This window comes from Bos taurus, chromosome 2 (genome assembly GCF_002263795.3).
Source record: "Bos taurus isolate L1 Dominette 01449 registration number 42190680 breed Hereford chromosome 2, ARS-UCD2.0, whole genome shotgun sequence".
Classification (NCBI taxonomy): domain Eukaryota; kingdom Metazoa; phylum Chordata; class Mammalia; order Artiodactyla; family Bovidae; genus Bos; species Bos taurus.
The window spans coordinates 130,330,674-130,355,556 of record NC_037329.1 but is presented as its reverse complement, the minus strand read 5'-3'; the positions used below and the strand labels follow the sequence as shown (position 1 = coordinate 130,355,556).

Sequence of the window (24,883 nt, the reverse complement as noted above, 5' to 3'; positions counted from 1 at the left end):
AAGCCCCCCCACCACCCCGCCCAATGAGGGCCTGTCTGTATACACTTAGGAGTCTGGTACTTGGTTCATGTGCTAGCTTGAAAACCCAGAAACCTAGATCCTGGCTCTAACCCTACCATTGCCTGGATAACATGACTTGGCAGGTCACTGAATTTCTATCCATTTCTTCACCTGGAACATGAGAGGGCTGAATTACATAGTCTGTACAGATAATTCTCATTGTAAAATTCTCTGATTTTTTATTATCCTTCTGATCAGGAATCATTCGTGTTTGTTATATATATATATATATATTTTTTTTTTTTTTTTTAAGTTTTAGTGGTTTGTGGCAGAGTGGTCTGAAAGAATGCAGAATAATAGGTGAACGAAGTGCATGGGAGGAAGGAGGAGGTGAGTGGACCAAGGGAAAGGGAGTAAGGACTGAATCTGGTTCAGCGGTGTAAGGCAGATGACCCAGATAGAAGTTAGAAGGTGGGTGAGTTCGAAGTTGAGCACTTCCTTGGGAATAGCCTCCTTGAAGGAGGAGTAGTTCTGATCTGCTACGGATAGAGGTTTGGAGCATCAGAAGAGAAGCCTGTGGGTGGGAGCAACCAGAGGGCACTCCCTATGTTCTACAAGACTGAAAAATTAGCCCATGGTCAGTGCTATTAGATACCTGCACAGGGTCACCTCAAAGGCAAAGCTGAGCTCAACTGTATCGGAACAGAGGCTAGAGCCACAGTAGAAACCAGGAACTTGATAGTGGAAGGGACAAGCCAGAATGTCAGTGGCCATGCAGTGGACTCTGACCCCCAGACTCTACCTGCCTGGTCTGGGGGCCACACATTTACTTCATCGCAAAGACAGATAGGCCAGGCCACCACTGGATGTTGAGAGATACAGTGTCTTCTGGGATTTCTCATTGTACTTGACCTTACTGCTGTAATTCTTTCACAGATGACTGCAAAGAGTAGGCATATTTCACTAATAAGTGAACTAATAAATTGACTTTCTGATTTATATTTCTTCTCTTGTAAGTTTAGACAGTGCTATCCAAATTCTCAGATGCCTTTGAACTGTGGTATTGGAGAAGACTCTTGAGAGTTCCTTGGACTGCAAGGAGATCCAACCAGTCCATCCTAAAGGAAATCAGTCCTGAATATTCATTGGAAGGACTGATGCTGAAGCTGAAACTCCATTACTTTGGCCACCTGATGCGAAGAACTGACTCATTGGAAAAGACCCTGATGCTGGGAAGGACTGAAGGCAGGAGGAGAAGGGGACGATAGAGGATGAGAAGGCAGGAGAAGAAGGGGACGATAGAGGATGAGAGTAAACTCTCAGAGTTTACTCAAACTCACGTCCACTGAGTTGGTGATAGACAGGGAAGCCTGGCGTGCTGCAGTCCATGGGGTTGCAAAGAGTCAGACATGACAGAGCGATTGAACTGAACTAAACTGAACTGATCCAAACTCCCCAAGTCTGATTAACTTTGAGACCTAGGGTGTTTGTATCTGTGCGGTTGATAGTCAGACTAGACCTTTGGTAAATGAAATTCAAACCATCGAGGGGAAGTCCCTTGTCAGTCTCTTCCTGGCAAGCCAGCTGGTCTGTTCCAACCTCACTTTTTCCCAGATACGAATTTCCATCCATCTTTTAGCAGAGATCACCAAAAGACAAGACGTCTCAAATTCAGGTGATCCTGTTGGACCTTCCAGCCTGTGGGAGGGGTTGAGGAACAGTGTCATTGAGCCCAGAAATCCTCTCAAGACTAAGGTAGTAATTAAGAACAGGTGGGTCTGCGTTTGAGCTCTGCTCGGACCTGTATGGTCTTGGACAAGGTCTTGCATAACCTTGTTGGGTAGTTTAGTTTCCTCTGTGTGTTAGGAATAATAATGAGATCTACCTCATCGGGATGTTAGGGGGATTAAGTGGGAAAGCCTGTGGACAGAGCTTAGAACAAATGCTGGGTGTCCTTATCGTCATAGAGCAGTTGATGACCTTGCCAATTAAGAGGTTCAGGGGTAGAGAAAAGGGCAAAGACCAGTGGATTGGGTAAAAAATAAATAAATACATAAAATGGTTTAATCACTTCCTCTTCACCCTGTTGAGGAGGGAGGGATTCCTACCCTAGGGTTGTGTGGATGGCTGAGCGCACAGCAGTGGACACTGGCAGATGAGACTGACGGCATGTAGAAGTCACTTATACTAACAGCCCAGGGAGGACACAGTGGGTATACTCAGGAGCAGAGTGAGCAACCAAGGCTGTGGGAGGCAGGCTTGTAAGTATCAAAAAAAAAAAAAAAAAAAAAAATTGATTGCTTTTCGGTTATGCCAGAGGATGTGATTGGCTTGTTTGAGTAATTTTGGGGGCTGGCAGGGAACTGAAACCCACTGCCCAGGAATAAACAGAAACAGTACCTGCCCTCTTTGATAAGGAAGATTGTTTGGCTAGGGGACTGTGTCCACGGGAGCAAAGTGGGTATTGGAATTTATGGTTAGGACATTTGAGGCCCTCCTGATTTTACCAGATGTCAAGGCAGCACAGATTTTTAAGCCTTGATCTTTAGACTTGATACCATAAAAGAGAATATAGGCCTTGAAATGTTGTTTGATACAGCTTTCAGGGGATTTGAGTAGAAGGCTGTGGAAGACAAGCACAGTTGTCTGGTTCAGTGGGGAAGACAGATGGGCAAAGTAGTCAGAATGGAAATGTCACAGTAGGTCACACATGGTGTCATGAGCCCAGAACTGTTCACTCTGTCCCGTTCAGCCTGCATTTATGGATTGGCTGTACCATCCCAGGACATGACAAGGCTTAGCCAGGTTCAGTTAATCACTTCACTCTAGATCAGGAGCAATTTGACTTCCATTTACTTTGGCAGCAGCCAAGGAAGCTTGTCTATCCCTGAAAGTCCAGGTCACTAGAATGCATTCTAAAGGAGTTTGGGTTGGTTCCAGGCCACAGAGCTGTTCTCCTAAGGTTATTAGAATCCTCCATGTTTTGCAGGTTTTATTCTTAGAGCTGTCCTGACTGGAGAAAAGGGCAGGTGCAGAAGGGAAGGTTTTGAGGATGACTTAGAACTCTTTAAGGATGAAGGGTTGCATTAACATATTTGATAATTAGATGTGAAAAAATGTGATGTGAGAAAAATGTAGTATAGTGTTTTGCTAGTCAGAGAAGATTCCTTGGGCAAACAACATCTGAATCAATTCAGAGCTTATGAGAAATTCAGAATTCAGATCCCATCCTAGGCCTTCTGGATCAGAATCTTTTTTTTTCTTTGCAAGATCCCAGCTGATTCTTACGTACATTGAAGTTTGAGAGACTGTTCTAATGGGTAGAAGGGCACGAGCTTTAAAAGGCTCAGGCAGACTGGATTAAAATGTCAGTTCTTCCACTGACTTGGCCCTGTTGCTTGACCTCTCAGCTCTTGCAACTGAATTGTAAATTGGCTTTAGCTATCTTGCTGGGTTATTAGTTATTAAAGAGGGTAACATGTAAAACATGCTTAGAAGCATAGTAAGGTACTTTATTAGCAGCTCTTGTTTGTGGTTATTTGATAAATAATATCCTTGTGAAATTTGGTAAAATATGAAAAGAGAGAGCAGGTACCATCAGAGCTAACTCTGTTCATGAGACATGCATTGGCAGTTTAGAGAACACGGTCTCCTGAGCTGACAGGCCAGTGGCTGTGGTGGGCTCACTAACCAGTTCCCCTCAGGGCGCTGCAAGTGTCCTTGTTAAGTAACCAAGAGTTGATAGCTATACTTCTTAATGGCCACTGAGCTCTTAGAAGGGAGAATAATCTGCAGAAGTGGTAGCTAAGTCTTGGCCTCCAGAGAGGCCTTCACATTATAGAGAAAAGAGCTATGTCTTGAGAATAGTTTTTCTGAAGAGACCTGGGCTCGTTTATGCCCCTTGTTAGCTGTGTGGCCTTCAACAAGCCATTTGACACCCCTGAGCCTTAGTCTGCATCTGTAAAACAAAGATAAATGGAGTGTCGAGGTTCCCAGTAGACAGCAAGATCCTATCCCTGCTTGGTATGTACCATAGAGCTCACTCGACAGCCTCCCAAATCCCCGAAGGTGAATCTTAGGCCTGATTCAGCTGCTTTAGAATCTTCCATACAGTAAATCCCCTACACGCAAACCTTCAAGGTGCAAACTTTCAAAGATGCAAACGTATGCCCCTGTATGCCAGCTGTTGTACAGTACTACTGCACTTTTCAAGATACTGTACTGTATGATTAAAATGTTTTATTTTTTGTGTTTGTTGTGTATTATTTGTATGAGAAGTATTATAAACCTGTTAGAGTACAGTTCTATTATAGCCAATTGTGTTAGTTGGGTACCTGGGCTAACTTTGTTGGACTTACAAATTGGACTTGTGAACATGCTCTTGGAATGGAACTCATTCAACTGTAGGGGACTTGCTGTACTGCAGTTCTTCAGAGCTGTTCCAAATCCACACCCGGATCTCCCAGTAACCAGATTGTGCCTTAGGAAAGCACACAGGCCATTCAGGCATTGCCACAAAGCTGAAAGGTTGGAATAGTAGTAGACTAGCATTTGGGATGGATTGATGATGGTAGTGATGATAATATTAGAAACAGCAATGACAATATGTATAAAAAGATACTGTCATGAACCCAGGAGTGTCAAATATAAAATCTCCATCCTTTACACTATATATTGCTGCCTTTCAGGCCCTCAGTGTAAGAAGAGACCAAATGACAGCTGCTTTTGAACTCGAGAAATGTGGGCCCGCTAAAAGCTACAGTCACCCTTCTGTAACCTCACCAATCCTACTTGCGTTCTCAGAAATAATTGCTAGTGGTTTTCTTTTAACTTAGCTGATTCCTTAGATACCTTACATTTTAAATCGTCTTTTTGTGTGTAGCAAATGCCCCATTTCTTGTCTCTGAATGTGTGATCTTTGCTCTAATTATGTTGAGAGTGCCTGTTATTTCACCTGACTCTGGTTGTTTGTGAGATACTAAATAGCCATGGGGTTCAAGCTGACTTGGATCAAAGAGCAGCTCAGCCTCCCAGGACCTCAGTTTCCTCCATTAGAAAGGGGAGGGATTGAACTAAGGTCATTTGGGCGTGCAACAAGAGTACGTGAAAGATAAAGTAATGAACTTGTGTTTGCTGAAAGCAATAAATAGGGCTCTCCAAGGTCCCTTTCCAGCTCTCTGGTTCCAGCAGAGCCCAGAAATTGAGACAGAAATAAAGATTTTATTCTGGAGATGGGATTATCAATAGCAACAGTAAAAGCAGAACTTTAGGCAGATAAGGTTGCTTTGAGCCAGACCAGAGAGAGAGATCTCAGACCGTGAGAAAGGTGTTCCCCAAAGAGAGTGCAGAATGGTTAGGAGAACCAGAATATAGGACCTTGACCAAGTCTTAGAATGGCTTTTCTTTCTTGGGTATTGGGGATACAGAAATCCAGGCAGAGATGGGTCCAACTTGTGTTCCATGGAACTTTCTTTACTGTTAGACAATATATATAGCATCCGTGTTCTTCCTTCCCGTTGCTAGTCACTTTTCCCTCTTAGACCGTGCCGTCTGTCGCTGGAAAAGCTCTGCTTTAGTTGTGCTGTTTCTCTTTCAGAAGCTTCTCCCTCAGTGCAGGTTAAGTTCGCCTGCTCCTTTTCTGGCCTCCCTAGCCTAGGCAGTCTGGTGCTCCACATTTCCTCTTACATATGGAGACCCACCGCAGCTCGTGTCCTAATGACGACGAGTCCCTGGAGGCCTTTCCTGGGGGTGCAGTACCAGTTGCCTGTACGCACACATGATCCCAGAATATTCTCCGTCCCTTCTCACCCTTGCCTGGTGAAATTGTACTTAACTTGCATTTACCAACTCCAGGCCTTCCCTTTTCCTTTTCATTCACTGAGATCAATCTGTTTTTTCCCCCTCTTCTCTCTTTCCCTCTTCTGTGTCTGGTGGATTGAGTCTTTTTAAGGCTTCCGTTTTCAGTCATTCCAGTTGAAATAAGCTGTCAACTTTATTATAAACTCCCTGTGGACAAGGACCTTGTTTTATATTTCACTTGGCTTCCACATGGCACCTAACAGTGGCCTGAGTAAATGGTAGGCAGTTGACCCATAAATAGTTGTTGGTTGACACGTGTATTGCTGGCTGAAGACCTACTGAGAAATAAGTGCAGTGAATTGGGGAATGGCATGTCCGGTTCCTGAGGCCACAGAAGAGTCTTCCCCTCCAGCAGTGGCAGCGGAGGCCTTGGTTTGAGCCTCACGAAGGACGTTGCCATCAGTTGTGGATTTCAGAACATCTACTTTAATTAAATGATGTGTATCGAGACTATAAGTCTTTAGTGTTATATTCTTTTTTTTTTTTTTTTTTAGTGTTTGTTTAGTTGGCTGCACTGGGTCTTAGTTGCGGCATATGGGCTCTAATTTCCTGACCAGGGATTGAACCCATGGGCCCCTGCACTGAGAGACTGGAGTCTTAGCCGCAGGACCACCAGGGAACTCCCTTTAGTGTTGTATTCTTTCTTGTTCACTGAAGGGGTTCCATGTTTCTTACCAGCTCTAACTTGGCTCTCACTTGTGTTTTTTCAGTTGTCATTTTTTTTTTTTTTCCCTGTGTGTGTGACTGTTGTTTCTTTGTAACTTGAAGAATTCTCAAACTTTGAAATCCTTTTTTTGGAAGTAGACAGAATAAAAATTGAAATAAATAAATAAATATTCTTTGTGCTTCTTTTAGAAAGCTGGCCTAGTTTCTACTTTGTGTTGAATTCCCATTTGTGTTTTGGGTCATTATGCAGCACTTGGTTCAGCCAATTAAGTGTTTTCTTTCCAAGTATCTTCTATATCAGGAGTCTTTTCTTGAGGCTTTAGTATTGTTCCTTTGAGTAACATCCATCTCTCTGGTGCTTTTTTGTTGCTTAAGTGTTCTTCCCTTGGGACCTCTGACAATTTTCCAAAGCCCAGCAATTTCAGTAAGTACTTAATAACATACCCGAGGTTGCCTCTATACAGGGATCTATAAGACTTCACTCACACAGTTCAGCGTTCTGTGTTCCACTGTAGTTTCTTAACTCCGAAAAGCACACTTTGATGGCATTATATTTAGTGCTGTATTCTCTCCCCTCCATTTGACTTCCTTGCAAGCGGAGGCAGGAGGAAACAGTGAAATACATGTTAAAGGCTTTTACATTTTACTTGTGAGGTTGGCAGTATAGTTCAGCCTCTCCCTATATACACGTCAGTAGCCCCTAGTGTATCCCTGATGACTATATATTACATTATTTAATAACAGTATTCTGTACTTGAAAGTGATCTACAAAGATTATATAGTTTAATTGTTTATGTACAGATATGTACTTTAGCTGTCATGTCAGATGGGTAGTTTCAAAACTATTTAATGAGGAAAGTTCAGTCTGTCTTGCTAGTAATAACGCAGCTAACACATGTAGTCTTTACTGTGTGCTAGGCACTGTTTTAAGTGTAAACACACCCACACATTAATTCTCTGATAAGCAACGTATGCCTGTGTTTTTTTTTAAAGACTCCAATCAGAGAGTTTCTGCCTTAAGAAGGAAGTTTAATCTGCTTCTTCACTGTGATCACTAATACATTTGGGCTTATTTCTGCCATCGTAAGTTGCTGTCTGTTTACCACACTTGCTTTGCCATTCTTTCCCCCTTCTCTACTCGCCATTGTGTCTAATCAGTCGTTTCGGTCATGTCTGACTCTTCGAGACCCCATGGACTGTAGCCCACTGGGCTCCTCTGTCCATGGGATTCTCCAGGCAAGAATAATGGAGTGGGATGCCATTCCCTCCTCCAGGGGAATCTTCCCAACCCGGGGATCAAAACTGGGTCTCCTGCATTGCAGGCGGATACTCTACCACTGAGCCACCAAGGAAGCCCACTTACTATTGTAGTAATCACATTTTCTTAATTCATTTTTACGTCTCTTATTTGCAAATATTTGTTCAGGTTTTATTCCCTTATTTCCTTACCTATTAACATCCATCCTTCACTTAAGCCTAGGGCTAAAGTTAATCATTGTTTTTGTCATCCCCTTGGCCCTTAGAGAGTTCTAACTCTCATTCTTCTTCTCTGATCTTCCATGTTCTTACTGATTTTTCATTTCAGAGAGACTGTGGATTTTTGTGAATGTAGACCGTGGAGCCAGACTGCCTGAGTTTGGAGCCCAGATCTGCCACGTGCTAGTTGTGTGACCTTAGGTAAGTTATATAACCTCCCTGGGCTACAGTTTCTTACATATAAAATGAGGATGATAAAGAGTACCAACTTTACAGAGTTGTTGAAAAGACTAAATGAATTAACAGATGCAAAGCATTCAGAACAGCACCTGGCACATGAGAAGCATGTAGAAAGTGGTGGCTCCTGTGGTTGTCATTATTCTACTTCATTTTTAACCTCCCCTTCCCTATCTGTTTTTAAATAGCTGGTGTATTTTAGGTATGCCAACACATTTCTTAATTTCTTTTTTATTGAGATAGAATTAACACACAGTATCATGAATTCTACTTGAAGAGTTTTTGACCAATACCTACTCTTTAACCACCACCCAAAATAAGACATAGAACATTTCCATTCCCTGGGAAAGTTTCCTCGTGTCTCTTTCTGTTTAATTCCCTTCCCCCACACCAGCCCCACAACCTCTGCAGCTGCTCTCTGGTTTCTGTCACTGTCGATCAGTTTTGCCTCTATGTCTGTTTCCTATAGATTGGGTCATATATATGTACCCTTTTATGTCTGGCTTCTTTGATTTAACTTACTATTTTTAGGGTTTATCCATGTCATTACTTGTATCAGTGGTTAATTCTTTATTATAAGAAACCTCCACACAGTTCTTCAATGCAGTTGTAACATTTTTTACCTTCACCTGTAATGTATACGAGTTCTAGGCATTCCACATCCTAGCATATTCGGTGTTATCAGTCTTTCTGGTTTTAACTTTTAGCAGCTAAAGAATTGGAGAAGGAACCGGCAACCCACTCCAGTGTTCTTGCCTGGAGAATCCCAGGGATGGTGGGCTGCCGTCTATGGGGTCGCACAGAGTCGGACACAACTGGAGTGACTTAGCAGCTAAAGAATATGTTGAGCAGTTTCTTTGCTTCTTGGTGTTTTGTCTTAAATTCAGTACCTCCTTTCCCGTGCAGTATCCTTCTTACCGTAATTCTTTCTCTGAGCCTCTTACCTTTGAAGGTGATTTTAGTTCGATCTGTATATAGATACATGGTTAATTTTATTTTCCGTAATATTTGAAACTGTTAACTCCATTTTATTCTGATATCTGTTGTTATTAATGAGAAGTCTGTATCAGCCAACTTGTCACTCTCCTGTTAATAATCTTTTCTTTTGGTTTGCTTACAATTTCCTTTTCTCCGTGTTGTTGATATTTTCAAGTTTTTATTCTAAAGACTCACATCTGACTTTAATTCTTGAACAGTCTCAGGAATTACACATTCAGATCGCTTCTCCCACACGTTCCTCTGTATTCCTGCCAGGAACTTCTGTTTAGATGCATGTGACACCTTCCTATTCACTTTCCATGTCCTTTAACCTCTTTCGTATTTCTGTTTTTTGGTTGTTGGATTTTTTTTTTAACTTTGCTACCTTCTGAGTCATTTTCTCACACTTCTTTTCCTAATCAGTAATTTTCTCTTTCAGTTCAGTTCAGTCGCTCAGTCGTGTCTGATGCTTTGCGACCCCATGAATCGCAGCATGCCAGGCCTCCCTGTCCATCACCAACTCCCGGAGTTCACCCAAACTCACGTCCATGGAGTCAGTGATGCCATCCAGCCATCTCATCCTCTGTCGTCCCCTTCTCCTCCTGCCCCCAATCCCCCCCAGCATCAGGGTCTTTTCCAATGAGTCAACTCTTCACATGAGGTGGCCAAAATACTGGAGTTTCAGCTTCAACATCAGTCCTTCCAAAAAACACCCAGGACTGATCTCCTTTAGGATGGACTGGTTGGATCTCCTTGCAGTCCAAGGGATTCTCAAGAGTCTTCTCCAACACCACAGTTCATAAGCATCAGTTCTTCAGTGCTAGGCTTTCTTCACAGTCCACCTTTCACATCCATACATGACTACTGGAAAAACCATAGCCTTGACTAGATGGACCTTTGTTGGCAAAGTAATGTCTCTGCTTTTGAATATGCTATCTAAGTTGGTCATAACTTTCCTTCCAAGGAGTAAGCGTCTTTTAATTTCATGGCTGCAGTCACCATCTGCAGTGATTTTGGAGCCCAGAAAAATAAAGTCTGACACTGTTTCCACTGTTTCCGCATCTATTTGCCATGAAGTGATGGGACCAGATGCCATGATCTTCGTTTTCTGAATGTTGAGCTTTAAGCCAACTTTTTCACTCTCCTCTTTCACTTTCCTCAAGAGGCTTTTTAGTTCCTCTTCACTTTCTGCCATAAGGGTGGTGTCATCTGCATAGCTGAGGTTATTGATATTTCTAGTAATCTTGATTCCAGCTTGTGCTTCTTCCAGTCCAGCGTTTCTCATGATGTCCTCTGCATATAAGTTAAATAAGCAGGGTGACAATATACAGCCTTGACGTACTCCTTTTCCTATTTGGAACCAGTCTGTTGTTCCATGTCTAGTTCTAACCGTTGCTTCCAGACCTGCATATAGGTTTTTCAAGAGGCAGGTCAGGTTGTCTGGTATTCCCGTCTCTTTCAGAATTTTCCACAGTTGATTGTGATCCACACAGTCAAAGGCTTTGGCGTAGTCAATAAAGCAGAAATACACAGTCAAAGGCTTTGGCATAGTCAATAAAGCAGAAATAGATGTTTTTCTGGAACTCTCTTGCTTTTTCCATGACCTAGCAGATGTTGGCAATTTTCTGTTTAGCTTTATCTAATCTGTTTAATTCATTGATGGGTGAATTTCAGTGACTTAACTTCCGTTCCTAGAAGTTCTTTTGGTTCTTTTTCACATCTGCCTTTTCTTTTTTCATATTATCTTTTTCTTTCTTTATGACTTCCCTTCATTTTGCCTGTTTATTAAAACTAAACAGTTGATGGTGTTTCCATAGTGTTGTGTAGTTTTTAGGGTTTTCCGTTCTTGGGGTGCCGTTTGGGCTCTTTCCCGCATCTCACGTCTTTCCATATGGCAGTTCATTTCCTCATGTGACTTGTTGTTTTTACTGTTTGCCTTTTAGGGGTGTACAGAAATCCTCCTCATCTGTGACACTCTACATCTGTCTGTCTTGGTAAGGCTCTTCGTGTTTGATTTTTTTTTCCCTCCCTAACCTCCAACCCCTACTCCCATTTCCCTCCCGTTTTCAGCAGCCCCTCTAATGTATTTGAAATAATGTCTTTGGCTGCAGTGCAACTTTATCTCATTTATTGTTTTGATTATGTGTTTTTGACTCACATACATGGTATTACGCTCTAGGTCTTGTTCTGTTTGTAATTTTTTCCACTCACCTGGGTATTTATTCTGTCTAATAGCTAGTTGTTTGCTTCTTTCTAATGCTGTCTATTGTGTAGTATATATTCTGCATGTGTGTGCATGCTCAGTCAGTCATGTCCGACTCTTTGTGGCCCATGGACTGTAGCCTGCCAGGCTCCTCTCTCTCCATGGAATTTTCCAGCCAAGCATACTGGAATGGATTGCCATTTCAGGGATCAAATTCAGGGATCCCAATTCAAGGATCAAATCTACATCTCTTATGTCTCCTGTGTTGGCAGGCAGGTTTTTTAGCACTAGCACCACCTGGAAATCCCATACATTCTACATATCTATCTGCATATCACTAAATTCTTTTAATGATTGACGTCTAAATTACCTCCTGTTTCCCTGCTACCAAAAACAATGGCTCAGTGGTCTTTCTGGCAATGTTTTCTTATGGACCTGTGTGAGAATTTTTGAAGAAAATGTATCCAGGGATATGATTCTTAGGGCACAGGGCATACATGCACAGTAAATTTCACTAAATATTAGCAGCAGTTTTTTCCAGAAGAGCTATATGAATTTATATACCACCAGTTTTACCCTGGGTTCAATTCTGTGTTCTACTATTTGTTACTGTAAGACCTTAGAGAGATTACTTACTGTCTCTGGGCCTTAGTCTCCTCATGAGTAAGAGGGAATAATAATAGCATCTGCATCATTAGGTTGTTAAGAGGATAAAATGAGTTAATATATGTAAAGCATATTCCTGAATATAATAAGTACTCCCTGAATGTATAATAAATATTACTGCCTTTACTGCTATTACAGCAACTACTATTACTTGTTAGCCAGTTAAGTAAGCTTCTCTTCTGAATTGCTCAGTTACATCATTTGGCCATCTTTCTCCCCATTGAATTTTTTTTACTCAAGGTTTCCAGGAATTTCTTGTATATTGTAGTAATTAATTCCTTGTTGTCTTTAAGCTTTGCGAACATCTCCTGGTTCTACCATTTGTCTCTTGTCTGTTCATCATGTCTATAGACGAGAGTTCTTTGACAAAAACCTTTAATATCAATATAGTCAAATTCATTTTTTTTTTAAAGCTTTTGGGGCAGTGTTTAAGAAGTTTCCCTACTCCTGCTTCAAAGATACCGTTTGATATCTTTTACTGTAGCTTTTATAAATCTACCTTTCACATTCAGGTCTTCCTCATATGGTTTGTCATCTTTTCTGTCTGTTTTTCTTTTTCCCTGTGTATCTCTGTGCTCTGGGTTATGAAAGTATTCTGGTTTTTTTCTCCCACATGTCAAAGACCAGATTTTGTGTAAATTTCTCAGCTCAAGACTCTTGTGTGATACAGAATGTAAATTTGGATCCTTCACCCTTTCTGTCATAGGCCTACATTTTAGATTTCTTGTGAGTGCCTTTTCCACTATTCAAGACCAGATAATTAGCAACTTTTATTGCCATTTCCCTGAGCCAGTGAGACTTTTCAGACTGCAAATCAAGGAGGAATAGGTATTTGAGGCTCTGGGCTTTGTGCGAGGGTCTCAGTTCCGACTCCCCTAAATTCCACCTGCCTGAAGCTGCATTTCCGACCTCCACGTGAGCGTTAGTGCTTTCTCCTCCAAGCCTGAGTTCTGATTTGGAGTTTAAAACCCTACGGGCCACCATGGTCTCAAATCCCCCTTACTGTTCCAGCTTTGATTTTGATGTTACTTTCATTTCAGGTGCCTGGGGATTTCCTTTTTTTTTTTTTTAAGTTTGACTATATATGTTAAAAGCATTTTTGTTATGTTTTATCTAGCGTTTCTGTGTGTGAAGTGGGAGGAAAAGGTCCATTTACATCAGCTCAGTGTGCCATTTGGCCAAAAGTCTTTCCTTAATTAGTATTCCTATTAATCTCAGTAAACTTTCAACTTTACCAACTCATATTCATTAAGTAACCTTTGATCACCCTTGAATTCATTCTGCCTTAACTATCCCCATTCTCCTTTTCTTGCTCAAGTTTATAACCATGTTTTTAGTGTCTACTGAAATAGACATAAATTGGTTCAATTTTTTAAACCCTGCTCAGTTCCTTTTTCTATTACAGTTATTTTATTATTTTCTTATCTAATTCAGTTGTTTACAAAAATATGAAATAACTGACCACAAAAATCCTGTAGTTCATGCTCAAAATACCTCCCTCTGGATCATTGGTGGCTCTCTGTATTTTTTAATCTAATGAAAGACTGACCAAAAATGACCAGAAGAATGACTTCCAAAGCAACATTTTAAATAAGTTTTAGTTTATCCTAAAAATATAATCCTAGTAACTTGTTCTTTATTAATATGTTTGTTTAAACAGATTTATGTCTGTATTACTTTCGATGTATTATAATCCATAGAGCCTATTTCTTGCCTTAGGAAGAAAATCACATTCTCTTAATATCATTTGTTCTTTAGAAAAACCACATCATGTTTGGTAGTTTTTACTTTGTTTTATTTGCAAATCAAATTCTGTTTTGACTTTTTTTCTCAGATATTAAAATAATTTAAAGATTTTCAGAATTAGCTCCCTTTTTTTTTCTCTAAAGATAGCTCCTACTTTTGCCTGTTCTAAGTCTTACAAATTTTTTTTTTTTCTGTTTTCCTCAAGAATCAGGAGATATTCCGGACCTATTCCTGCTGCTACTACTATTTCAGCAAGTCAGTTAGCTCCTATGCCACAGTTTATCTGTCTTTACAAAGTATGTGTTCCTATAATACAGATGTTCAGACACGCTGTACACAAGCAGTATGGCTAGATGTTCTCAAGATGCTCTTTGAATAAACTTTTTAAAAAAATTATATGAATTCATGAATGTTCTACAGTGTTAGATACAACATAAAGTTTGGGGTGATTAATACTGAAAAATTTACATTCCTAACTGGAAATTATTTTTTAAATAAAAGAGCTTTATTTTTTAGAGCAGTTCTTGGTTCACAGCAAAATTGAGAGTAAAGTACAGAGAGTTCCCAAATAACCCTGTCCCCACACAACTTCTCCCACTATCCTGAAACAGGGTGATGCATTTGTTACAATCAGTGAACCTACATGGATGCATGATTATTACCAGAAGTCCTTAGTTTGCATTCAGTTCAGTTGCTCAGTCGTGTCCGACTCTTTACAACCCCATGAATCGCAGCACGCCAGGCCTCCTTGTCCATCACCAACTCCCAGAGTTCACTTAAGCTCACATCCATCGAGTCGGTGATGCCATCCAGCCATCTCATCCTCTGTTGTCCCCTTCTCCTCCTGCCCCCAATCCCTCCCAGCATCAGGGTCTTTTCCAATGAGTCAACTCTTCGCATGAGGTGGCCAGAGTACTGGAGTTTCAGCCTCAGCATCATTCCTTCCAAAGAACACCCAGGACTGATCTCCTTTAGAATGGACTGGCTGGATCTCCTTGCAGTCCAAGGGACTCTCAAGAGTCTTCTCCAACACCACAGTTCAAAAGCATCAATTCTTCAGCGCTCCGCTTTCTTCATAGTCCAACTCTCACATCCATACATGACCACTGGAAAAACCATAGCCTTGACTAGACGGACCTTTGTTGGCAAAGTAATGTCTCTGCTTTTGAATATGCTTTCTGGGTTGGTCATAACTTTCCTTCCAAGGAGTAAGCGTCTTTTAATTTCATGGCTGCAGTCACCATCTGCAGTGATTTTGGAGCCCCCCAAAATAAAGTCTGACACTGTTTCCACTGTTTCCGCATCTACTTGCCATGAAGTGATGGGACCAGATGCCATGATTTTCGTTTTCTGAATGTTGAGCTTTAAGCCAACTTTTTCACTCTCCTCTTTCACTTTCATCAAGAGGCTTTTTAGTTCCTCTTCACTTTCTGCCATAACAGTGGTGTCATCTGCATAGCTGAGGTTATTGATATTTCTCCCGGCAATCTTGATTCCAGCTTGTGCTTCTTCCAGCCCAGCGTTTATTATGATGTCCTCTGCATATAAGTTAAATAAGCAGGGTGACAATATACAGCCTTGACGTACTCCTTTTCCTATTTGGAACCAGTCTGTTGTTCCATATCCAGTTCTAACTGTTGCTTCCAGACCTGCATATAGGTTTTTCAAGAGGCAGGTCAGGTTGTCTGGTATTCCCGTCTCTTTCAGAATTTTCCACAGTTGATTGTGATCCACACAGTCAAAGGCTTTGGCATAGTCAATAAAGCAGAAATAGGTGTTTTTTTGGAACTCTCTTGCTTTTTCCATGATCCAGCAGATGTTGGCAATTTGATCTCTGGTTACTCTGCCTTTTCTAAAACCAGTTTGAACATCTGGAAGTTCATGGTTCACGTATTGCTGAAGCCTGGCTTGGAGAATTTTGAGCATTACTTTACTAGTGTGTTAGATGAGTGCAATTGTGTGGTAGTTTGAGCATTCTTTGGCATTGCCTTTGTTTGGGATTGGAATGAAAACTGACCTTTTCCAGTCCTGTGGCCACTGCTGAGTTTTCCAAATTTGCTGGCATATTGAGTGCAGCACTTTCACAGCATCATCTTTCAGGATTTGAAATAGCTCAGCTGGAATTCCATCACCCCCACTAGCTTTGTTCGTAGTGATGCTTTCTAAGGCCCACTTGACTTCACATTCCAGGATGTCTGGCTCTAGGTGAGTGATCACACCATGGTGATTATCTTGGTCATGAAGATCTTTTTGTACAGTTCTTCTGTGTATTCTTGCCACCTCTTCTTAATATCTTCTGCTTCTGTTAGGTCCATACCATTTCTGTCCTTTATCGAGCCCATCTTTGCATGAAATGTTCCTTGGTATCTCTAATTTTCTTGAAGAGATCTCTAGTCTTTCTCATTCTATTGTTTTCCTCTATTTCTTTGCATTGATCGCTGAGGAAGGGTTTCTTATCTCTCCTTGCTATTCTTTGGAAGTCTGCATTCAGATGCTTATCTTTCCTCCTTTGCTTTTTGCTTCTCTTCTGTTTTTTTTTTTTTTAATTTTATTTTATTTTTAAACTTTACATAATTGTATTAGTTTTGCCAATTATCAAAATGAATCCGCCACAGGTATACATGTGTTCCCCATCCTGAACCCTCCTCCCTCCTCCCTCCCCATACCATCCCTCTGGGTCGTCCCAGTGCACCAGCCCCAAGCATCCAGTATCGTGCATCGAACCTGGACTGGCATCTCATTTCATACATGATATTTTACATGTTTCAATGCCATTCTCCCAAATCTTCCCACCCTCTCCCTCTCCCATAGAGTCCATAAGACTGTTCTATACATCAGTGTCTCTTTTGCTGTCTTGTACACAGGGTTATTGTTACCATCTTTCTAAATTCCATATATATGCATTATTATACTGTATTGGTGTTTTTCCTTCTGGCTTACTTCACTCTGTATAATAGGCTCCAGTTTCATCCACCTCATTAGAACTGATTCAAATGTTTTCTTTTTAATGGCTGAGTAATACTCCATTGTGTATATGTACCATAGCTTTCTTATCCATTCATCTGCTGATGGACATCTAGATTGCTTCCATGTCCTGACTATTATAAACAGTGCTGTTATGAACATTGGGGTACACGTGCTTCTCTTCTTTTGACAGCTATTTGTAAGGCCTCACCAGACAGCCATTTTGGTTTTTTGCATTTCTTTTCCATGGGGATGGTCTTGATCCCTGTCTCCTGTGCATTAGGGTACAGTTTTGGTTTCATGCATTCTATGGATTTTGGCATGTGTCTGATACTTGAAGTCACCACAGTTCCATAGAGGATAGTTTCTCTGCCCTAAAGACCCTCCGTACTTCCCCCGTTTATCCCTCCCTGCTCCTAACCACTGGCAACCACTGATCTTCTGCGATCTCCATCATTTTACGTTTTCCAGAGTATCGTATGGTTGTATACATATAGTAGCCTTTTTCTGTTGGATTCTTTCACTTATGCATTTTAAGTTTCCTCCACGTCTTTCCATTGCTTGATAGCTCATTTCTCTTTGCATGGAATCATATTCCATTGTTGCGATGTACCACCGTTTATCCATTTACCTGATAAAAGATGTTTTGATTGCTTCCAAGTTTTGGCAATTACGAATAAAGCTGCCGTAAACATCTGCACGCAGGTGTTTGTGTGGACGTAAGTTTTCAGTTTGTTAAATACCAAGGAGCACAACTGTAGGATCGTATGATAAGAGTATGTTTAATTTTATAAGAAACTCCTAAAGCGTTTTACAAAGTGCTGTACCGTTTTGTATTCTTGCCAGCAGTGAATAGCGCTTCCTGTTGCCGTCCATCCTCACCTGCATTTGGTGTTGTCAGTGATCTGGGTTTTGGTGTTTCTAATAGGTTTTCTTTGCAATTCCCTTATAACATATGAAGTTAGACACCTTTTTATAGTCTTAGTTGCTATCTGTAGCTCTTTCTTGGTGGGATGTCTGTTAAGGTCTTTGATCTATTTTTTAATCAGGTTGGGTTTTGTTATTGTTGAGTTTTAAGAATCCTTTGTATGTTTTGGATAACAGCCTTTTAACAGATGTGTCTTTTGCAGATATTTTTTCCTAGACTGTTGCTCTGTGGCTTGTCTTCTCTTTCTCTTAACATAATCATTCACAGAGCAGAAGTGCTTTAAGTTTAATGAAATCCATCCTATCTGTTATTTCTTTCAGGGATCATGGCTTAGGAGGTATATCTAAAAAGTCATTGCCATACTTGAGTTCGTCTAGGTTTTCTGCTGTGCTAGTTTCTGGGGGTTTTATAGTATCGTGTTTTTGCTTTTAAGTCTGTGATCCATTTTGAGTTAAATTTGTGAAGGCTATGAGGTCTGTGTCTATTTAATAGATTCTTCTTCTTTTTTTTTTTCACATATGGATGTCCAGTTGTTCCCGCCACATTTGTTGCAAACGCTGTGTGTTTTCCATCACACTGTCTTTGCTCCATTGTCACAGAGCAGCTGGCTGTACTTTCGTGGGTCTCTTTGTTCTTGCGCTGGTCACACACCGTTTAGGTTGCTGTGGCTGAGGATTGAAGTTGGTACTGAGGGGTGTTAGTCCTCCTACTTTGTCCTTCTACCCTGACGTTGAGCTGGCTATTCTCGATCTTTTGCCTCTCCATATAAACTTTAGAATCCGTTTGTCAGTATCCACAAGATAACTTGATGAGATTTTGATTAGGATTGTTTTGAATTTATAGATCAAGTTAAGAAGCACTGAAATCTTGACACTGAGTCTTCCTGTCTGTGAACATGGAATATCTCTCCATTTACTCAGTTTTTCTCTGATATCTTTCCTCAGAGTTTTGTAGTTTTTCTCATATACATGTTATATATATTTTGTTAGACTTATTCTTAAGTATTTCACTTTTTAAATTTTGCTTTTTGGGGGTGCAACTGAAATGGGAATGTTTTAGCTTCCAATTCCACTTATTCATTGCTGATGAGGAAAGCAATTAACTTTTATATTTATCTTGTATCCTGCAGTCTTGCTATTATTAGTATTTTTTGTCAGTTCCTTCAGATTTTCTATATATCCTCTAATCAGACAGTCGTATCATCTGTGAACAGGCTGTTTTGTGCCTTCCTTCCTGTATGTATACCTTTACTCTCTCCAGAATGATATTGAAAAGCGATGGTGAAATGAGACATCCCTGCCTTGTGACCATTCTTGGGTAGAAAGCTTTGACTGTAATCTATGTGCATCTTTAAGTGGGTTTCTTGTAGACAACGTGAGATGGGTCTTGTCTTTTGGTCCACTCTGACAGTCTGTTTTTAATTGGTGTATTTAGAGCATTGAGGTGGTGAGGCGTGAGGAGGAGGAAGTGTGTTTTACAGACAGTCGGTCTCCGTCTTTTGGCGCCTGCGCCCCCGGCCTGTGAGCCTCCCCAGCGCTTTTACCCGCCCCTGCCACACCTTTGAGTGGTTCAGGATGACTGGAGTGGGCTGAAGTTGAAATTGGGTATTTCCCCTCCTCCAATTAGGTTAGACTCTGGTGAAATATTTTCTGATTCTACACCTTGTTGAGAAGAACAGAATGCTTTGTCATATTTTAGAATGGTTACTTTCTCCTTCCTCCTGCCAGAACAGAAGGGAATTTTTCTCCAGGATATGCTATTAGAACTCAGTAGAACTCTTGGAGTTAACACTCACAAAATTATGACTCCACCCCTCTGGGGTTTTTAACTCTCAGGCTTGTCCACCCTGAGCCTCTAGCAGTTTGTCAACTTAAGCTCAATTTTCCTGTTCTGGTGCTGTTTCCCATGGACTTGTGTTGGTGGCTTTCTCTCTGAGAAGCTGTGAGTCTCTGCCTGTCTCTCCAATTTTGGGGGCAGTGCTTTTGCCCCGTGACTTCACTTCTCTGACAGAGCTCAGAAGCGTTGTTGATTTTTCCATTTACCTTTTCACTTGTTGTCAGGGTAGAATGGTGACTTTTAATCTCCTTACATGCCAGACGAGAAACCTGCAAACCAGAAGTTGGAAATATTTTCATTTCTATTTGTCAATTTTAAATGTGGGAAAATATGGAAATAGTTGTAGAGTGATAAAGTAGTCATAATCCTTCTAACAAAGGCAACCGTTGTTATTTTGATAAATGTCTTTCCATCCTTTTTGTAGCTTTTAAAAAATTTATACAAGTGAGATTATATAGTTTTGCTATCATCATAACATCCTCAGACCCAAAACAGAAGTAGATGTCTCGTTCCCTAAACTCTTTCGTGTTATCTGGATCATTTCGGATAACTCACTCACCAAACCAGGAACCTGGGAATTGTCTCTGACTTCCCTCACATCTCTTCAGATACTAAGTCATGACGTTACACTTTCTAAATTATTTTTTGCTACCTCTCTCTCTCCCTTCTGTTACCACTTCTCCTGGTCAAAGCCCTCAATGACTTACCCCTGAACTTCTGCAGTAATAGAGCCCGACTCTAGCATTATCCCCTTCATATTCTGCACAAGTGTCGCTTGGATGGTACATTCCCAAATGCATATCTGACATGCGACTGTCCTAGTTAAAGTCCCTCAAAGCTGTCATTGATTCCACTGCCGTTAGGCTAAATCCAAGCCCCTGAGCGTGGTCTGTGTGCCTCTCTGCGGGCGGAGCCTTGGCCTGCCTCTCCAGATTCGTGTCCGGGCGCTCCCTGTCCCCTTCTTTATGTCCCACTATCACTGATCTCCTGTGCTCCCCCCTCCTAAACTCCTTCCTGCCACCGTGTGACGTGTTCTTATCTGTGCGTTTCCCGCGGGCTTCCCTGCTTGGAATGCCTTTTTCCCCTCATCAGTGCCTACTCATTTCTTAAGGCAGGTTAGCTGTTAGCTCCTCTGCAGAAACCTCACTCTGACTTTTGGATATCCCTGTTCCCCAAGCTGGGCTTCCAGGTACAAATCTCTATCATTACATTTCCTCCCATTCATTTATTCATTCCACCAACTAACCAGCAGTGTTCGTGTTGGGCAGAATTTTAAGCACTGGGATACAGCAGACAATGAGGGGAACAAAGCTCGTCTTCTAACGGAGTTTATGTCCTAGTGAAGGGAGGTACATAATAAGTAAGTAATAAAAACGTGTCAGTAGCTATGATGAAAAATAGAATAAGAGGGACGGAATGTTCTGAGGTTGGAGAGGAGGCTACTGTTTAAAGAACATGGTCAGGGAAGGCCTCGTTGATCATGTGGCTTTGAGCAGAGCCCTGATGGGGGCGGGAGTGAGCCACACACACATGTGAAGAAACCTGTGCACAAGTGTGCTTCATGTGTTCCATGAGCAGCCCATAAGGCCTGGGGCTTTCAGCACATGGGTGAGGGGGAACAGGGGGAAGATGAGTTCTAGAGCTAATGACAGCCAGGGTCAAATTCTGGCATTTGGCTTTTACTCTGAGATCAGGAACCACGGATTCTTTTGTACAAAGGGACGGTACCTGTCTTTGTGCTAAAAGATGATGCTGACTCCTGGGTTGAAGACAGAGAGAGTAGGGTAGAGAGAGGTAGGGCTCAGAAGGGGCGGAGGCATGGAGACCAGTTAGGATGTCGTTGCAGTAACCCGGATAAAAGGTGATGGTGGCGTGGGCTGACCGAAGTAGAGCCAGGGGAAGTGGTGATTAGTGATTAGAGTTGGGATGTATTTTGAAGATAGAGCCAACAGGATTTATAAAGCCTTGGATAAGGGACATGAGAAAAGCAGGAGTCCAGAATGATTTCCAGGTTTTGTATCTGAGCAACAAGAAGGGACAGAGTTGCTGTGAAGTGGGGGGAAGGTGGCAGGGGAGTTCGGATTTAAGTTTAAGAAGCTGATTGGGCCTCCAGTTGGAGGTGTTCAGTAGGTAGTTCCAAGTGTGCGTCTGGAGTTCAGAGGAAGGGTCTGAGCAAAAGATATAAATCTGAAAGCTCTGAGCATTAGATGTTTCAAAGGTGTGGAATCAGATGAGAGAGAAGATAAGATGTGAGATGACAGTCCTGGAGCAAAGAAAACTTTGGAGGCCAAAGTGGTGCAGAGGACCCTGCAGAGGAACCAGAGAGTGCAGGCGCAAGCGAGAAATGCATCTTGGAGGGCGGGGAATGGTGACCTGTGTCCAGTGCTCCAGGCAGGTCAGGGTTGTATTGTAGACCTGTTCATATGTGTTTGTCTCCTTCAGTTGGCTGAGAACTCGGGAGCAGACACATTTAGCAGTGTTGTTACTTACAGCTTTGAAATAGTGAGACATGGGCATGCCATTTAATGGCTATTTTTCCTTAGGCTGGTTCTCTCAGTCTCTTTGAGCTTCAGTCTCATCTGTGAAATGGGAAGGTTAGAGTATCTCGTAAGGATCAAATGAGATCGTCCAGATGGCACACAAGCAGACTCCCTTTCATGCAGTCAGACCCATGCCAGTTATCTTCATGATTAATTCAGTGCACCCACCCCTTGCTATTCAGCAGCATTTGCTGAATGAACCAGTGAATTGCATGTGCATTTTAATATTTCATTCAGGGCATTTCCCTGTGTGCTTGTGAAGCGTTAACGTGGCATTTCTGGGGGTTCCTCTAGGATCGTGTGCTGACCCTCACCAAGCGTTTCTGGAAGAAGAGAGGAAGGGGAGTCCTCGGACAGAGCTGAAGTGATGGAGCTCCCCAACTACAGCCGGCAGCTGCTGCAGCAGCTCTACACGCTGTGCAAGGAGCAGCAGTTCTGTGACTGCACCATCTCCATCGGGACCATTTACTTCAGGGCCCACAAGCTGGTCCTGGCTGCTGCCAGCCTCCTGTTCAAAACCCTGCTGGACAACACAGACACCATCTCCATCGACGCATCCGTCGTGAGCCCCGAGGAGTTTGCCCTCTTGTTGGAAATGATGTACACAGGCAAACTGCCTGTGGGCAAGCACAACTTCTCCAAAATCATCTCCTTAGCCGACAGCCTACAGATGTTCGACGTGGCCGTTAGTTGTAAAAACCTTCTGGCCAGCCTCGTAAACTGCTCTGTCCAGGGTCAGGTGGTGAGGGACGTCTCCACACCATCAGAGCCGTCCAGGAAGGAGTCGGAGAAGCCTGAAACGGAAATCCTTTCCTCTGAGGGTGCTGGAGAGCATCACACTTCCCCGGAGGTCTCCACTCCTCCAGGGGGCCCCGTGAAAGTGGAGGTGAAGCACGGGGTCCATACGGCAGTGCAAGAGATGAGAGTGGATCCTCCTGCTGCCCAGGAGATTCAGGGGCACACAGACACCCCGGGGTCTCATTCAGCTGAAGTTTGTCCCTCCGCCCCTGTTGTACAAACCTTTAGGGAGGCCAAGGAAGCAAGCACAGAACAAGGTAATACTCACTTAATCGTTGTTTTGTAACCTGTCCTTCTATTACTGGACTCAGTGACCTTTATGAGTTTTTTTGTTTCATTGATAAACTTGTCAAAGACCACTGTTAGATTGGAAACCAAGATCCAATAACCGTACTAGGGCATTCGTCTTTTAAGCACGTCTGTGGTTTTAAGCGTTGGAAGCCTGAAGGTGAACCACAAAGCAGAAAGCAGTATTGTATTGGAATAACCGTGTACTGGTTTTATTTTTACCCGTTATCTTAACTAGGATGAAGATGACACAGAGGAGGAAGCTGTGAGACATGGTGTTTCTGCTGCTCATAATTGATATGTTAGACACCATTTATAAATGCAGTGCATGACCTAAAAGTTCTCAGCTTACACTTGTAAAAATCATTTCAAGTAATCAGCCACTGATTTTTTAAATTTTGTTTTGTTTTACATTCAGAGTATGAGGGGAAACATTACCAGCTGAATTTTCTTCTAGAAAATGAAAAAATCTTTTCAGACGCACTCTTGATTACCCAGGATGTTTTAAAAAGACTGGAAGAGTGTTCAGAAATTAAAGATGTGCAGAAGCAGGTAGGTACCATGAGTTTTATTTGTTTGCTGGTTTCATATTCTCAGGATAGATCAGGTATCAGGGTCTCAATTTTTTTCAAACCTTAAGCTTTTTTTGGGTGGGGGGACATTTACCCCCTAAAAGGACAATCTTGCAAAAGTGCTAGGCAAGGTATTTTCAAAGCAAAAACACGTTTTGATCACTAGGTGAATCCCCAGTTTTGAACCAGGATACTTAACTGAGGTTACCATTTCCTCCTGATTAATCAGGAATAAAATGAGGCAGAAGGCAGTCACAGATAACCCCAAATCATAGATCAAATAATAGAAACAAAAAACAAAATAACCATAAATACTGAAAACATGATACAAAAAGGATTTAATATAAACTTACATAGTAAATTGCATCCAGTTTTTAGGAATACAGTTGCTATTTTCAGACAATAATGGGGAACTTGTATTAAATACTTTACCTGTGCTATGCTTGGTACATATGTTAGTTATCTCATTTAATCCTCACAAAAATCATTGAAGTGGATACTATTTTATTATTTTATATCCCTGTTTTACGGATGAGAAGAAGTATCTCAAAGAAGTGATATAGCTTGGCCAAGGTTGCGGAGGTCATGAAACTAAACTCTGAGCAAGAAGTCAAACCTGAGCGTTCTGATGTTAGAGCTCTTCTCTTGCACTGAGTTATTGCCTCCCAACGGGGTAGAAATGATACGTGTATGTCAGGGTGTATAACTGTTCAGTGTTGTCTACAGAAAACTGGCAAATGCTTATCATCTCTGTTACTTGGTTGATGTTTTCTGTTTTTCTGTCATCTCAATGACATGCGTCCCCACCAGTGGGCTCCCTCACTACCCAGCTCCTCACGCCTGACGGTGCAGGGCTGACCACACGGCCACTCTAGGACTCCCTCGCTTCCCCTTTCTCGTGGCCTCGCCTCTTATTCTGAGGGCTGCTGGCAGAGTGAGCGGGCGCTGCCCTGTAGGCTTGCTCATCTGACTGGCAGGTCCGGTGGGGAGGCCTCTGGTGCTGTAGGCAGTTTAATGGCTGTTAGTTACTACTGGTGACTGAGTTGGTAAAGAATCCGCCTGCAGTGCAGGAGACCCCGCTTCGATCCCTGGATCGGGAAGATCCCCTGGAGAAGGAAATGGCAAC

General features: G+C 42.0%; 1 protein-coding gene across 9 annotated transcripts in view; it reads left to right on the top strand.

Moving 5' to 3' along the window:
• ZBTB40 (zinc finger and BTB domain containing 40) overlaps window positions 1–24,883 on the top strand; it is a 78,332-nt gene that overhangs the window by 18,475 nt on the left and 34,974 nt on the right. For 6 of the 9 annotated variants that reach the window (XM_059875365.1, XM_024975817.2, XM_005203209.5 and 3 more), the window contains exons 2-5: window positions 8,111–8,202; window positions 11,160–11,210; window positions 22,394–23,154; window positions 23,604–23,737. In XM_059875365.1, the coding sequence (XP_059731348.1) occupies window positions 22,467–23,154; window positions 23,604–23,737 (822 nt within the window). In that variant the 5' untranslated portion in view covers window positions 8,111–8,202; window positions 11,160–11,210; window positions 22,394–22,466. Of the gene's footprint in view, window positions 1–8,110; window positions 8,203–11,159; window positions 11,211–22,393; window positions 23,155–23,603; window positions 23,738–24,883 lie in introns of those variants that run through there. The other 3 variants (XM_005203210.5, XM_005203212.5, NM_001206061.1) reach the window with 3 other exon arrangements.